The sequence below is a fragment of the Podarcis erhardii genome (genome assembly GCF_964252035.2).
Source record: "Podarcis erhardii genome assembly, chromosome: 10".
NCBI classification, from domain to species: domain Eukaryota; kingdom Metazoa; phylum Chordata; class Lepidosauria; order Squamata; family Lacertidae; genus Podarcis; species Podarcis erhardii.
The window spans coordinates 72,973,984-72,990,658 of NC_138500.1; the positions used below are offsets into that span (position 1 = coordinate 72,973,984).

Consider the following 16,675-nt stretch of genomic DNA (forward strand, 5'->3'; position numbering starts at 1 on the left):
TAAATGTAACTCCACATTCTATGGCTCTCCACTTGCACTAGTTCAAATTACTACAGCAGCAGTTGTAGTACTCATGTAGAAATGCAAAGGAACAGGTTTAATACTTGGGAAATACAGAAGTCTCATTCTTCTGTGAAATCCCTGCACTGCTTCGTTAAGGCTAACTTCCCTCATTTCTAGCTAAGTAGTTTGGTTTGGGCAGGCTAGCTTCAGAAGACCAGGAGGATAATATGTGCACAAAGTCCTACACACGGAAAAAATGAATGATGATGACAGGTTGAAAAAGCAACAATGGTTGAGAGCAGAAGTGAATAAATATTACTGCACGGTGAACAACCCACAGAAGGACTTCATTAAAAAATGTTAGCTCACCATGACATTTTCCTGAGTTGAGTTATACAGAAATACATACCAAATTAAGAATTGAGGGCAGGGAGTAAAGAGGAAGAAGCAGCACATCCCCTCCTGTGTTTGGAACAATGAATGGCCATACCTATTCCCCAGCTTAACACAGTGTGTGATAGCGTAGGCAAAACAATTCCTCGCCAAACACCCAAACACAACAACCACTGACATGACATGCCACTATGACAGGTCTGGAGAACCTTTGGCCCTACAACTCCCATCAGCCCTAAGAAGAATGACCCATCCACATCATGGGAGTTGTAGTACAGCAACATCCAAAGGACCAACAGTTCCCCATACCTTCTCTATGACAATGATCTGAGAAGTAGGAAGTCCCTTTTTCAATTATCACATCCAGCACGAACTCATTGGGTAGCTTAGGCCGGCAGCATTGGACCATCGCACAAGGAAGCTGCCTCCACAGCTTCCTTGCATTCCGGATCCAGGCCCCAAAGGCCCAATCCAGGTGCGACTTCCTTCCCCGCAGCTCTGGCCTCAGTGATGGAGCCTGTCGTGGGGGCACCTAGTTGTGCCTCTAAAAAATGTACCTGGGTCCATGCCCCCCATGCTACACCACTGCCTTACTCTATCTTACCATTCAGTGTGTGTGTTCCAGATGTTGTGGACTACAACTTCCATCAGCCTTGGCCAGTAGAATCAATGGACAGGGATTTGAGGAGCTGTAGTCCACAAATATCTGGGAGGCCCCAAATTGGCTATCCCTGTGATTGAATATCCACTGGATTCCTTTCCAGCACTGTGGATTTCTTATAATGGGTACAATATTTATCAGATCATATTAACTAAAGATGGCATGTGCATTTGAAGCCGAGGTGTTCCAATATGCCTATTTGAAAAACTGCAAGCAGAATCAACGTGAGCACAATTCCCCACAAGCAGTTTTCCTCTTGAATTCTGCTTGTTCCTTACCCCAGCCAGTCCCCAATTCCCCAGGTCTGGACTGGCTGCTTATTGAAGTCTGATTATCAGCACCAACATTGTCCTCTGTATCCATGACTATGGACTGCAAGACTTGCTGTTCCAAAAAATAGCTAATTCTGGTCAAATAACAGCGTTCAAGGGCTTCTGACAGCAAGTTTCTTCTTGCTCTGCACCAGCCATTTTTGTATATGTAATTTTCTTTTTCTTTTTTACCCTGAGATGCATCACTTTAAGTTGTTTACACTGAAATGCATTTGCCATTTGCTATCCCATGACTGCTAGGGACGCGGGTGGCGCTGTGGGTTAAACCACAGAGCCTAGGACTTGCTGATCAGAAGGTCGGCAGTTCGAATCCCCGCAACGGGGTGAGCTCCCATTGTTCGGTCCCTGCTCCCGCCAACCTAGCAGTTCGAAAGCACGTCAAAGTGCAAGTAGATAAATAGGTACTGCTCTGGCGGGAAAGTAAACAGCATTTCCATGCGCTGCTCTGGTTCGCCAGAAGCAGCTTAGTCATGCTGGCCACATGACCTGGAAGCTGTACGCCGGCTCCCTTGGCCAATAAAGCAAGATGAGTGCTGCAACACCAGAGTCAGTCACGACTGGACCTAATGGTCAGGGGTCCCTTTACCTTTACCTATCCCATGAGTGCTAAGCTTACTTAGGATTCCTTGGTGGCATGCTTTGGATTGGAATTGCCCTTGCAAAAGCCATATTGGTTCTGCTCCAGCAAGGCTTGTTCTTCTATATACTTGATCATTATGGGTGGTGTTCAACCACGTTTTGCTCACAGTAGACATATTGGGGTGTGTTTTTTTTTAAAAAAAAAAAAAAAAACCTGCAGCAAAACTGTCATTTTCCTGCCTTTTAAAATCTGTCATCCAAATTTCACAGAATGTGTGTGTGCACTTTGTTCTCTGATATCTATACCCATTTTTTAAAAAAGTTTCATGAGGAACAGCCTTCACACACCCATCCACCAGCCCTCAGAAGCAGAGATCCCTCACTCTATAACAGAGAATGCACATTTCCACTCTAGCTTTAGACCATGTTATAGAGTGAGATAAGCTTTCCCCACTAAGAGGCTTTCCTTTCTTTGATTTCAGTGGATGATTTTCCAGTTTTTACGCAACATCCTAATCTTGAGCCCTTCAGCTCCACTTTCCTCATGCTGCTCTGCTCACAAAAATAGCTTTAAATAGGAAAAGTGGAGGGGGGAACTCTGATAAAGGGGATCAAATGCTATGTGCTTTAGGACTCCCCTCCTCTCAGTTTGCGTGTGTGTGTGTGTGACCAATAAGCAGCTATTGGCACGTTGCACCGAATGGATTCCATTATCCAAAAAGAATACAGTATTCAGACTGGCAGAATATCATTTTAACTGCTGACAGCATACGGCATAATAATAATCTACAGCTGAAAGAATAAATCACTGCAGGCTAATGACATGTAGTTATGTAAACACAGAGCCAACAAGACACAGCAAAATCTCTACTATGCTTCTGAATATTTTGATTGACCAAAGTTCAGATTTTCTTCATCTGTGATGTGTGGCTACACGAGTCACATGGAAAATGCCATGAAATGTGACCAGGAGCAGGCATGTTTGCAGGAAACTCAGCTTCCTTGTTAGATGGTTTATTTACACACTTGAAGTCTGAGTATTCTGGAGAGGTTGTGGCAAAAGCACCCACACCATACATGTAAAGCACTCTTGCACCTCTTTAATAGCCAGGGGAAATCCTGGGAACGGCAGTTTGCTAAGGGTGCTGGGAATTTGTGAGGTCAGCACAATTTAAAAGTCTACAGTTCCCGGTTCTCTCTGTATTTGGTGCACATCAAATACAGCACCCTTACGGAGAGAATGGGGTGCAGCAGATCATAAACTCAGAAATGGCCTTGACTTAATAATTCTCTCTCAAACTGATCTAATGCATAGGGTTGAGCTAAGGGTGTAGCATTAATCCACTATGAAGAAATCTGGCCAACAGATTCCACCACCAAAGTGTTACCATAATTTAATAAATCCAAAATATAAGGGGGTAATGTTTTTAATTAGTTGATCACAAAAATATATTTAGGAGCAATTATAATCTATAGTGTACTGTCACTAAGATATATAGACAGCAGATTTTCTAAAAGCTCAGGGAAGTGTCACAAACTTTTATCTGTGATTTTTCATAACTTATATTCACATGTATATTGAAAGAGATTCAGATAATCTAGAGCAACTCACAACTGAAAAAGTCAGCATGCATTTTTAATTGAAGCCCCCCTGCCCTCAAGAATGTGATGCAATTCAAATAAGGTGTGATGTATAACAGAGGTCTTGTTCTTGGCTGAAACAAACAAAAACCTACTTTGCAAGTATAAACATTTATGTTTATATATTTAAAACTTGACCAATCCAAAACCAGCCCAGATATCCAACAGCAGCATAACCATGATGTAATAAGACAATTTGATTCCTAGACACTTGCAGTGATCAACTAGATCAGTGTTTCCCAACCTTGGGTCTCTAGCTGTTTTTGGACTACAACTCCCATCATCCCTTGCTAGCAAGACCAATGGTCAGGGATGATGGGAATTGTAGTCCAACAGCAGCTGGAGACCCAGGGTTGGGAAACACTGAACTAGATTAGCTTCTGGAGTTTCTATCTATTTCTTTGAGAACTGATATTAAGAATTTTAATATAAATCCTGTAGCAAAAATTAAAGTAACACTTTCCATAACAAAAAATTAAGAAGAAAATAAAGAAAATAAATTGTAAGGGGGGAATATTTGTGTTTATAATACTGTATGGAGTCAATCTATTGTTTTTCCCAGCGTGTGAAATATTTACATTCTGAGAAAATAAGACTGAAATAAAATGGAATTTGTCTATCCAAGGATCCACTTTGGGGATGGAAATGAAATAAAAACTTGTCTTCATCCTAAATCACGTTAACTGGGATCAAATGTTAAAAGTGATTGCAGGAGACAAGAGGGGGTAGGACAAGGAGGATGCTGAGAGTACGGGGGAGATCATGTTAGTGACACGGAAACTAAAGTTCTCCTGGACCATCATTAAAATAAATAAATAGAAATAGCACTTCGTATCAGACAAACTACTCGACTATCAACTCTTCACAGCTGTATAAATAAGCTGCATTAATAAGATGTATAAATAAATTAGAGGAAGTTAGCAAAGTGCTCCATCATGCTGTCAAAGTTATCTACAAAAAAGGTACACGTGGTTCCAAACCGATAAGCAGGTATATCTGTTTCCACAACATTTGCCTTAGCTACCTTCAAAAAAGAGAAAGAGGGACAAAAACCCAACGTGTTTCCTTTATAATAAAAAAATATCCCCCAAACAACAGAGAAATACAAGCCCCGTCCCTCTGGTGTTCCAGTCCCATGGAAGACACTCAGAAAACAAAAAACCAAGTCAGCAGTTTCCAGTTGTTGATTGCTTCTTGTTTGCTCTTCCTACTTTCCACAGCCTCGGGAACTTGATTGGCTCGGAGATGAAATGTTAATTAACTTGGTCCAGAAATAGACAGTTTACTGCACTGGGCACACACAAGGACATGGCCCTCATTTAGGTGTTCGTTCCAAGCCTTGGAACTAGGTCTCCTGAGGTTAGGATGCTCACTGTTGTCCTCATACTGCTTAACATGTAATCAATTACACTGCAATAAGGGACAGATGTTTCCTCTTGCCCCATCACAGTTGAGAGAGCCTAGAAACAAGCAGCGAAATAACTCTCCCGCTTCCCCTTAGATCTGCTAATCTGTCCAGTTCACAAAGATTGCACATATGTAGGTCTTTGGGCTCCGAAAACTATTGACATGGGGGGTTGGGGGGGGCAGAGAGTGCCTTTACACAGAACAAGACAAATTTTGCAGCAACATCCACAGAGAGTTCTCTTCCTGCACAGATCCATGAAGTCTTTTTAGATCTACTGTATTTACAGGAACACTTAGGTGGGGCAAAATACATTTCTGTTTTGATTTCTAACCCAGCCAGTCTCCCACTGGTCCCTCACTTGCTCAGAGAGGATAACGGGGTTTGCTTTGAGGCGGATTTTTATTTCGCTGCCACTTGCTGGCATGGATAAGAGGGAACCATATTCGATCCAGACACCTGAATGATTTGATGCCCTACTACAAGCGTCCTGGGACACGGATCAGGGGGTGTAGCTTTAGCCCTGTCCCGGGGGGGGGGGGGGCCTTCGCAAAACAAACTTAACCCTTTAGTTGCCGGGCGCTTTTCACACGTTCATTCGCCCTCCGGACATCCCAGGGAAAAAAAATCGAAATAGTTCTCATTTGGATACATCATAAGCACAGAAAATTCTCAATACCCCCCCCCTCTCCCGTAGATGCATACTCGCGCGCGTTCACACGCACGTGTGCGCGTGTTTCCGACACAAACGTGGGGAACTTTCAATGCACGCAAGAAGCACATTTGTTCAAAAAAGAAAAGGAAAAGGCAAGAAGTCCCGAGTGGAAAACGACCGACCGGCTCCTTGAAGGGAAAAGAAAACCAGGAGCCGAACTCACCTGCCCAAGGGATGTTGCTGATGGAGTGAAGGAAGAGTCCGAGGGGCAAAAGCCGGCTGGTCCACATGGGGGCTGGGGGGGGGCGGCTTCGGTCGCCAGGAGGGAAGAGAAGATGCCCAGCCGGCCAAGAGAGGAGACGCAGCGAGCCGAGCTGCTGCTTTTTATTGCGATGAGCCAAGTTTGGTTGTGTGGTTAACTGGAAAGCTCCGGGTCCCAACTCCCTCTTACGGTAAGAAAGTGTTGAGACAACACTCCCCTCCTCTCTCTCTCTCTCTCTCCCCGCCTCTCCTCCAAGCCAGTCCAGAGAGAGACCGAGGGAAGCGCCAAGGGCGCAGGGACCCCCGCAGACACCGACGGGCAAGCCGGGGGAGGGAGAGGCGGGCGCGGCGCCCCCGACACGCGTCCAGGGGAAGCCCCGAGGCAGCAGGCGGGCGGGACGCGGGGAGCCACGTGTCAGCCGAGCCCTCCGAGACCCCCTTTGGTCGAGCCAGTGGCTGGAGGTGCGCACAGAGAGGCTGGCCCGCGGAACGCCCTGCCCCTAGAAAACGAGGAAGACGCTTGATCCAGTTATCCCTTTGCAAAGATACAGCCCACTTTCCCATACATCTCCTCTCAACAGCCCTGTGAGGTGGGTTAGGCTGAGAGGGTGAGGTCACCCAGGGAACTTAATGGCCAAGTGAGGATTTGAACCCTGGTCTCTCCTATGCTAGCTTTCCTGCCAGTGAGTATGCCCATGTGGCTCGCTGGGTCTGGCTGTTAACCAGGAGGTTGGGGGTTCGAACCTGTGGGCAGGATTCCTGCATTGCAGGGGGTTGGACTTCACTAGATGCAGTGGCGTAGCATGGGGGGTGCAGGGGGGGCCGGCCGCACCGGCCGCAACATCTGGGGGGGCGCTCGCCGCCTCCGGAGTCGCCGAAGAGCCTTGGGCGCAGGCTGTAGCAGAGCCCCATGTCTCGCGGAACCGTCCGGGCTGAAGGCGTCCAGCAGGCAGCGGCTCTCAGCGCTCGCCGTGGTGCCCACGCGTCAGGGCCACGGAGGGCACGCCAGGCAGCCCCTCCTCACAGCCCCACCGCTGCCGCTGCTGCTGCAGCTGCTGGGCCATGTTGCATTTTCCTCGCCTCTCTGCCCTCCTCCTCCTCCGGGCAAGCGGCGTCGTTTGGGCGGCAGCGCCAGTGGCAACTCGCCTCAGATCACCTGACACGGACCCGCCGCCGCCGCCGTGGCTACCTTACCGTAAATACCCCAGCCCAGGCAGCAGCAAGAAGAAGCTGGCAGTGGCGGCAGGTTAGGGGTTAGGGGCGCAAATTACTTGCCTTGCCCCGGGTTAGGGGGCGCAAATTACTTGCCTTGCCCCAGGTGCTGACAACCCACGCTACGCCACTGGGACTAGATGACCCTCAGGATCCCTTCCAACATAAGATTCTATGGTTCTGTATTCAGGGGAGGGTTTTTATTTTTATAATGGGGTGGGGGAATCCCCACATCTACAGTGCACCAATACCTTTATTAGTCCCACCCAGCATTTGATAAAATAGTGAGGAATCACTCCAGTTCTGCAGGACACAGATTGAGGATGGATGTAAGAAAAATCGGGGAGCAGAGACAAAAACAACTGACTTGAGTGTTAAGCTCACCCCCATCCTCCCCACCTTAGCTTGGGGTCTAGGCTGGAGAACTCAAAGTCGTGCTCACTATCTTGTCACACTTAGCTTGATTATTCCAATAATTATATTGCCCAACTCTGGATTTTGGAATTTTTCTAATGCCACGCTGGGCTTTTAGAAGGAAGGGTGGATAGACACCTAATTCTTTAAATAATACACATTAATAGACCAAGACTGCTCCCACTGCTTTTACAGTGGTACCTCAGGTTGCAGGCGCTTCAGGTTACAGACTCCGCTAACCCAGAAATAGTACCTCGGGTTAAGAACTTTACCTCAGGATGGGAACAGAAATCGCGTGCCGGCAGCACGGTGGCAGTGGGAGGCCCCATTAGCTAAAGTGGTGCTTCAGGTTAAGAACAGTTTCAGGTTAAGAACGGACCTCCGGAACAAATTAAGTTCTTAACCCGAGGTACCACTGTATTACTTTCTTTTTGTCCCTTGCAGAAGCATTCAGAAATGTAAACTCCCATCTACAACTTAAAGTGGTCCTGGCAGGGTAGAGAGAAATGCCGCTTGATTCTGCTGAATGCATCAACAGGGCCTGAGCCAGTATGTTTTCGGCAGCTGGGCTCCTGTGCCTTTTTTAATTTCTGCACGGTGGTAAGAAATGCTGCAGGTACATGCTTAGCAAGGGTATGTGGCGGTGATGGAGAGAGCATCACCTGTTGCATTTATGGTTCCAAAGCAGCTGTTATTGTCATAGGACTCCTGACTCTTTCCCCCCATTCCCCGGATAGTTACTTTAGCCTACTCATACTCCCTTAGAACACTTTAAAAAAAAATACTACTCTTAAGCATTTTTGCAGCCTAGGCAAAAGAACTGGCTTGGTCATGTCCACAGAATGGAAGGTGGCAGGATCCCCAAGGAGCTGGCTTCAGGCACCAGGACTGTTGGCAGACCAACTCTGCATTACAAAGATGTTTGCAAATGGGACATGAAGGCTGGCAACATCAACCCCGCCATGTGAGAATTCCTTGCAGGCGACCTCAGTGCCTGGAGACAGGCAGTCAAGTTGTGCATCCATAACAGTGACCAGAGGAGGAGTGAGAAGAAACGGCATGGTTCATCTGCAGCAGCACAAACAGATGCCTTCACTTGCCCCAGCTGCAACAAAACATGTCTCTTCTGCATTGGTCACTACATAGTGGTGTCGCAACGGGGGGGCAGGGGCGGGAGAGGTGCCATGTCTGGGGGGGGGGGTGACAAGAAGGCATCCCATGGGGGCTCACGGCGGCGCAAGCAGCCATCGCACTGCCGCAGCTACATGTGGAGAATCTTCCATTCACGGCTGCAGCCGCAAGCAGAGGATCCCAGCACCGGCAGCAAACCGCTATGTACAGCGCACGTGCAGCGTCACATGCATGTGCTGTACGTAACAACACCGCACATGCACTGTACATAGTGGTTTGCCGCCAGCGACGCTCGAGTGCCATACGGACAACGGTGGGATCCCTCTGTCACCGCTACAGTTGCATGTAGAGGATCCTCCGTTTGCGGCTGTAGGAGCAACAGAGGGATCCCGGCACCATCTGTATGGCACTGAAGTGGCAGCACCGGCAAACCACTATGTACAATGCATGTGTGGCGTCACTACATATGGCGCATGCGGCGTACATAGCGATGCCGCACATGCACCCTACGTAGCGACGTCCCAAGTGTCACGACGCCTTCATTCACCCCTGTCTCTACAGCCACAGCAGGTGCTCTAACCTTTCAACAGTTTGACTTCACCCCCATCTCAGAATGGGTTATGCTACAGAACCAAGCTCCGTTTAACATTAGCACAAATCTCAAGAAGCCAAATAACAGTACAGTTAGATTTGAAATCCCACTCACATCGACTCCAAAACTGCATCTCTTCTTAAATAGCAGGCATCCACCCAAACCTGCGGCAGACTTGCCAGGGCACAAGCCCCTTGATTGTCAGTCAGAGAAGTGTCCAAACTCAGATGTATCAACCTTCTTCCCAGTACAGTGGTGCCTCGCAAGACGAAAAGAATCCATTCCGCGAGTCTCTTCGTTCTTGCGTTTTTTCGTCTTGCGAAGCAAGCCCATTAGCGGCTTAGCGCTATTAGCGGCTTAGGGGCTTAGCAGATCAGCTGATAAGCGGCTTAGTGGATCAGCTGATAAGCGGCTTAGCGGATCAGCTGTTAAGCGGCTTAGCGGATCAGCTGTTAAGCGGCTTAGCGGATCAGCTGATAAGCGGCTTAGCGGATCAGCTGTTAAGCGGTTTAGCGGATCAGCTGATAAACGGCTTAGCAGATCAGCTGTTAAGCGGCTTAGCGGATCAGCTGATAAGCGGCTTAGCGGCTTAGAATAAGGGGGGGAAAGGGGGGAAAACCCGCAGGAACTCGCAAGACATTTTCGTCCTGCGAAGCAAGCCCATAGGAAATTCGTTTTGCGAAGCACCTCCAAAACGGAAAACCCTTTCGTCTAGCGGGTTTTCCGTCTTGCGAGGCATTCGTCTTGCGGGGCACCACTGTATGCTCTGTGTATGACTAACATTGGCTACAACCTGATATTTGTAGTGTGTTTGAATGCGGAGGTAGCAGGGAGCAGGGGTGAGCAACCTTTTGTCCATTGCATGTTAGTGGGCAGGGCTGAAGGTGGGCAGGGCTGGAGCCAAAAGTGGGCAGCCACTGGTTTTTCTTCTTTCTAAAGCCAGTGCTGGGATTGAAGGGACAGATGGCTTTTGCCAGAGGTTTGCAGAAACTGCAGATTGCATGAAGCACTAGATTGCAGCTTGCCTACCCCTGGCATAAGAGATAACACTTATTAGTAGCAAATGAGCAGAGATATGGCCGGCCATTATTTTAGAGGGTGAGTGCAATTGGTGAAAAAACACAATGTGGTTGTCTCCCATTCATCAGATAAGTAGAATTCAGTTCTTCCCTACGTAGTTGAGTGAGTGCTTGCCATTTCAGTTCTGGGAATCATAGTATGATAGAATTGTAGAGGTGGAAGGGACCGCAAGGGAAAGCTTGCAGGTATTGCATTTTTTGCTTTTTACACAGTTCTTAAAGGTACAGAGGCCTGCCAGAAAGATGAACTCTGTGAATGGTATTGCTATTGCACCATCTGTGTATATAAGAGCTCAAGCTTCCAAGTACACATATACAGAGTATTTGCAAGAAGCCCTGAGGATCAATTCACACATACACACAGTTGCTCATACTGTTGCATGCCACCCAATCTCAGAGTGGTGTGAGATTCCAGGGGTTCCAGACACAGTTCGCGTTTCCTTTCGCAGATGAGACACTGCAGAGACTTTGGTGTCTTTAGGATATATGGTTTATTTATACATATGTACAACTTGAGCCTGGCAATCCAGAGAAATTTTATCAGTGAAGCAATTTTTCCCACATTCAAGTGTTCTGTTGAATTTTAGATTTTTAATGTTGTTTTTCTCCTGCAACTCCTACTTATTTTCTGTTTGCTTATTCAATTTATATCCTGCCACATGCTTTAAAAGGCCTCAGGGTGGCTCTGTTCTGTTCAGAGTTGTATCACGTTATCTTGCCTTTATTTGCCTAAGTGCTTATTCAAAGTGCTGCCAAACTTCGTTTCTCCACAACCATATTTATCTTCACCTACCCACTGTCAGAAATTGGAGGTATTCTCTTGAGACCACCACTGAATGAATAATCCAAGTAAGGTGGTATTTTCTGAGGTGTTTAGTCCAAAACACACTCCCATAAAATGGTGTGGAATACCTCTTTATTTCCACTGATTTCAATGGGACTGTCTCTTCAGTAGGTGCATAGTATTGCAGTCACAGCCCATTGCTTTTGGTAAAGGGAACAGAGATTTCAAAATGTCAAAATATAATAAATTAGAGAATACATACAGAAAAAAGCTGGGGAGCTTGGATGCATCACAAGAATATACTTTTAACATGAACCAGCATGGAGTGGGATCTGACATGACACTGTAAAAGGTAAAGGGACCCCTGACTATTAAGTACAGTCACGGATGACTCTGGGGTTGCGGCGCTCATCTCGCTTTATTGGACGAGGGAGCTGGCATACAGCTTCCAGGTCATGTGGCCAGCATGACTAAGCCGCTTCTGGTGAACCAGAGCAGCGTACGGAAACACCGTTTACCTTCCCACCTATTTATCTAATTGCACTTTGACATGCTTTCAAACTGCTAGGTTGGCAGGAGCTTGGACCGAACAATGGGAGCTCACCCCATCGCGGGGATTCGAACCACCAACCTTCTAATCGGCAAGCCCTAGGCTCAGTGGTTTAGACCACAGCACCACCCGCATTCCAACACGACACTGTAGCAGGTAGGAAAATAAGAATTATCCCATAGGTTAGATATGCAGTTTCTGTTTGACTGGTCCCTGAAGTCACATTTGGCTTGAGCAAAGTGTTGTAGATGAAAGTCCTGTGTGCAGAAGCTTAGTTCAATAAGTGGTATTCAATCCTCGACCGACTCAGAATCAGCCCATTGAAGTTAATAGACATGACTAACTTAAATGGGTCTACTCTGAGTAGGACTTACAGCCCGGTGTCGTGGCATGTAAAAGGCTAGTTCACATGTACATATGCATAAGTTGATTTCTCTGTACCTGATTGCTATATACCTGAGCTGCTATCTGAAACTTACTAGGGAAAAAGTCCCTTAAACACATTGAGATGTATTTCTGGTTAATATTCATAGTACTGTGCTGCCAGGTTTGGAAACAGGTGAATGCTCATCTGTGGTGAAAATCTGCCAAAATTTAAAAGTCTAGTTCAAGTTTGTTTTTATAGGCTTGTTTGTTTGAATGGACTGCCAGATATCTAATACCATGGGCAGAATTTTTATATCACAAATGTCATGCTTTCCAGTGAAGTTTGCTCACTCATTCTTGACCAAGTTACAAAGTTAGATACTTCATAACTGTGACATCATGATGACTTGAATATATAAAATGGGCATCACAGACATGTCTCCACACCAACTGAAGCCATTGGGGTCAGTTCACACATTCAGCTGTGAAAAATGAAGTCACAGTAATCGAGAAAATCAAGTGATGTGCCAGAGTCACTGGCAGCTGAAAGGATGGAGAGAATAAGTTGATACCAGATGTTGGAGGATAAAAAGTATGTATGTATGTATGTATGTATGTATGTATGTATAAATAAATGAATAGGAGAGATGTTTAAGATGCCACAGGACTCCATTTCATCTTCTACTGAGTTCCCACGTACTTCTACAGTTTCTATTAATAAAATTACACTTGCATTTTATGTAATGTAGCATCAGTTCTATCCATGTTAAGGTTAGAAATACAGCCTTTCATTTCTTCTGGTGTAATGACACCTTTTCTCCATGCTCATGTCAGCATGTCACACACATTCAAGTAAACAGACATTAAGGAAATGTAAGTTGACTCCTGCAAATATGTTGGAAATGAAATAGAGAGAGGCTGGCAAATGCCTTAGCAAGGGGCAGCCAAAAGAAGCCTGACAAAAAGCAAGTTAAAAGCAAGAGTGCGATTTTATTTCATATTTTAGATTAAGGGTGTGCATCTCAATTTAAACCCCATGGTTACTGTCACTGAGCCATGCCTGCCTGAGGGTTGTTACAGAGATAAAATGCAAGGGCAGAGAAACACTTTGAGCTCCTTAGAAGAAAGGTGGGCATAAAATATAATAAATCCATGTAAGATATGCATGCTTAAATGTATACAAACAAACACATTTCTGAAATGAGAAGTGCTGGCATTCAAGGCTGCCAAGGGCACACTGGCAATGGTTCCTCTGCAGTGAAAGAAGCCTATGAAGAGTCCAACTGAAACAGACCACAGTTGAATCCAGTCTAACATACTGTTCCTAACAGTGGTCAGCCAGGTACCTCTGAGGAAACTGGAAACAGCACATGAAGGGAACAGCCTCTGTTCTCTCTCTTTCTCTCTTCCTCTCTTTGTCCTCTAGCATCTGGCAGGCAGAAGTATGCTGATAATAGTCTTGAAGGTTTCACTTAACTTCCAGGCCTAATAGCCACTACTGATAGACCTGTCTCTTCCACAAATTTGTCTAACCCCTTTAAAAAGCCACCTAAGCTCATAACCGTCGCCACATCTTATGGTAGCTGGACATTCTCAGCACCACTTTCCTTCATTATTTTTTCATTTGTTCCAAAGCATCAAACACAAATTTTCCTGTCTGGGACTGAGCAAAGGCTCAAATTAGGTCCTATTCACCTATGCCACCTTTAGGTACAAAGACATCTGGCATTTGATCCCCAGGCTTAAAATAAATTGTAGATGACCTGCAATTAAGTGGCAATGTGTTTCTGAAAGAGGTCTGATATGTAGTCCCATAGGAAGAAGTGGTGTAGAAAACTGGCTCCAGATCTGGAAATAAGCTTATAATAACTAGCAGAAGCAGACAAATGACTAATTTTGTGAACATTATATATTGCCTTTCAGACAATGAACACTGATGACATTGCTAAACCATTTCTGTAGAAGCGTGCTTAGAACTAGGTGGGAAATGAAAAGGGAGCGTGCCTTCGCCCAGGCCCCAATTTTGCAGGAAGGATTCATAAGTGAACACCAGAACTTTAGGTTTGTCCAGCTGAAGTGGATTAGAGGCTTCTGTCACCCTCGTGCAACAAAGCCACTTAAAAAAAACCAAAAAGTACAGTATTGCACTCTTTGTGGTTTGGAACGTGTTTGGGAACTGCACTGAACAGTATGGGATAATGAACTAAGGTAAACATCCTGCAAACAAATCAGGATGAACACAAGATGAATGCTCATTGTTGTATAATAACAAACAAATCATGATGACTGCTCAGTTATCTGGAGGGGCCTTAGTTTAACATTTCACGATTGAATGGAATTTTTAAAAATGTTGTAAAGAACTATATTCATGGGGAAATGATGTTTAATACTTTCTCCTGGGCTGCTTTACCCAAACTCTTCCAGGGACTGTTTCCCCCCCTCCTTGCATACAGGGGGCCTGGGCATTCAGATGCTAGTGTGCCACTCTCTGCAACACACTCACACCAGCTAAAGTCAAGAGTCTCCAGGTTTCCTCCTTTCTTTCCAGACCCACAACATTGAAGGTTTTTCTGTTTTCCCTCTTAAGACCTGTGCCCCTGTGTGTCCATAGGGCTGATTAAGTGAAGCCCTCACTCACTTTCTTCAGGTTTGTTTTCCACCAGCCTTCCACCAATATTCTGCTCTGCAGCTTACCAATAACCATGGATGTAAAGCCTCTCAGTTATGTCCAAGTTGGCCTTCAATCTCCAAGGGAATCATCTTTCTTGCTCCTATGAACAGATCTTTATATGGGAATAGTGCATTGGTTGGTGAGTGTAAAGAGGGGCATGTGAGCAAGAGGGAAAGGTGAAATAGACCAAAAGAAGATATTGCAGGTACCCACAATAAACATGCATCCACAGATTTTTGCAAGTCTCCATACATAATGTATTACTTCAGAAAACGCTATCCTAAATAAACTTCTAAAGCAGATCCCCGTGTTCCACAAAGCACTTTCTTTTTGATATTTTAAAATAGGCTATCTAAGACTTTCAAAAATCCAAATACAAGGGTAGCACTGAAGGGTTCAGAACCATGACAAAAGAGGGAAGCAGAATTCCTAGGAAGTCTCAAAGGCCCCACTTAGAGAATTCTTCTAAGAAATGTTACATTATATAAAGTAACTAAAACAGATAAAAATATTCAATATTAAACTAAAAGAAATAATTACACTTCAAAAGTATTTATGGATTATATACATTCATAGAGGATTTAAAAAAAAATAAATCTCAATAACCAGAAATTACCATGCTCTTGGGGAATATTCACATGTGATCTGAAACATGGGGGGATGGTTGTGTAAATGGGGCTGCCCACCAAAGACCAGCCATCTATAAATTTCATCCTGCTGGAAATTATTATCCATCAGGTTGAATTTCTGAAACTGGATATTGGTTCACATTTGTAGCCCTGCTTTTTTGAAAATACAAAGGAATTGTAGAGAACACTTGGATTATGCCAAAATCTACTGCAGAGCTTTATTGTGATATTAATACACTAATAAAAATGCTACGTAACCATTACAACTTCTTTTAAAAGCTGGTTTCACTTTATAGTTGGTCTGAATAGCAAATGCAGATGTACAAACCGTACTAAGATTGAATGTTACAAACTGCCTGGCTGAGCTCATAGAGGTGGTCCTGAGCCTGGTGTCGAAGAACTCTCAGTTGTTAGTCCTGGAGGATTACAGCATTCACATTCATTCAGAGGCCACCTTATCAGGTACAGCTCATGACTCCACGGCTGTAATGGCAACCATGAGGCTTTTCTGTTGTGATTTAGGCCCTACATATTCTGTTGCTCATACTCTTGACATGGTATTTTACTTTGAATATTTCAGTGGGGTTCTGGGAGTAGGTAAAACTTTCAGGGTGCCATGGCTAAAGAATTGCCTGATGATAGGTGACACTGGTTTTCCCAGTAGTGATGTATGGGAGCTGGACCCTAAAGAAGGCTGATCGCCGAAGAATTGATGCTTTTGAATTATGGTGCTGGAGGAGACTCTTGAGAGTCCCATGGACTGCAAGAAGATCAAACCTATCCATTCTGAAGGAAATCAGCCCTGAGTGCTCACTGGAAGGATAGATCCTGAAAGCTGAGGCTCCAATACTTTGGCAACCTCATGAGAAGAGAAGACTCCCTGGAAAAGACCCTGATGTTGGGAAAGATGGAGGGCACAAGGAGAAGGGGACGACAGAGGACGAGATGGTTGGATAGTGTTCTCGAAGCTACCAGCATGAGTTTGACCAAACTGCGGGAGGCAGTGGAAGACAGGAGTGCCTGGCGTGCTCTGGTCCATGGGGTCACAAAGAGTCAGACACGACTAAATGACTAAACAGCAACAACAGGTGACACAGGGCTCTATAACTTTCAAAGTGGTTGGTAACTGATTAAATCAGAATCATAGAGTTTAGTCCAATCCCCTGCAATGCAGGCCTTTTTTTTGCCCCGCGTGGGGTTTGAACCCATGAACCTGAGATGAAGAGTCTCATGCTCTACCTACTGAGCTACCCCAGCTGTTGAATCAGTCTGCCTCCAAATGCTGCTTGTGTCTCTGGACTCCCAGATTGCTCTTGG

The 16,675-nt window shown here is 45.4% G+C and overlaps 1 protein-coding gene across 3 annotated transcripts in view; it reads right to left on the reverse strand.

The window, feature by feature from the left end:
* Positions 1 to 6,179, reverse strand: part of HGF (hepatocyte growth factor) — a 53,647-nt gene extending 47,468 nt beyond the window's left edge. For 2 of the 3 annotated variants that reach the window (XM_081879146.1, XM_081879145.1), the window contains exon 1: positions 5,893 to 6,179. In XM_081879146.1, coding sequence (XP_081735272.1) covers positions 5,893 to 5,959 — 67 coding nt within the window. In that variant the 5' untranslated portion in view covers positions 5,960 to 6,179. The remainder of the gene's footprint in view (positions 1 to 5,892) is intronic. The other variant, XM_081879144.1, reaches the window with a different exon arrangement.
* Positions 6,180 to 16,675: the final 10,496 nt, after the last annotated feature.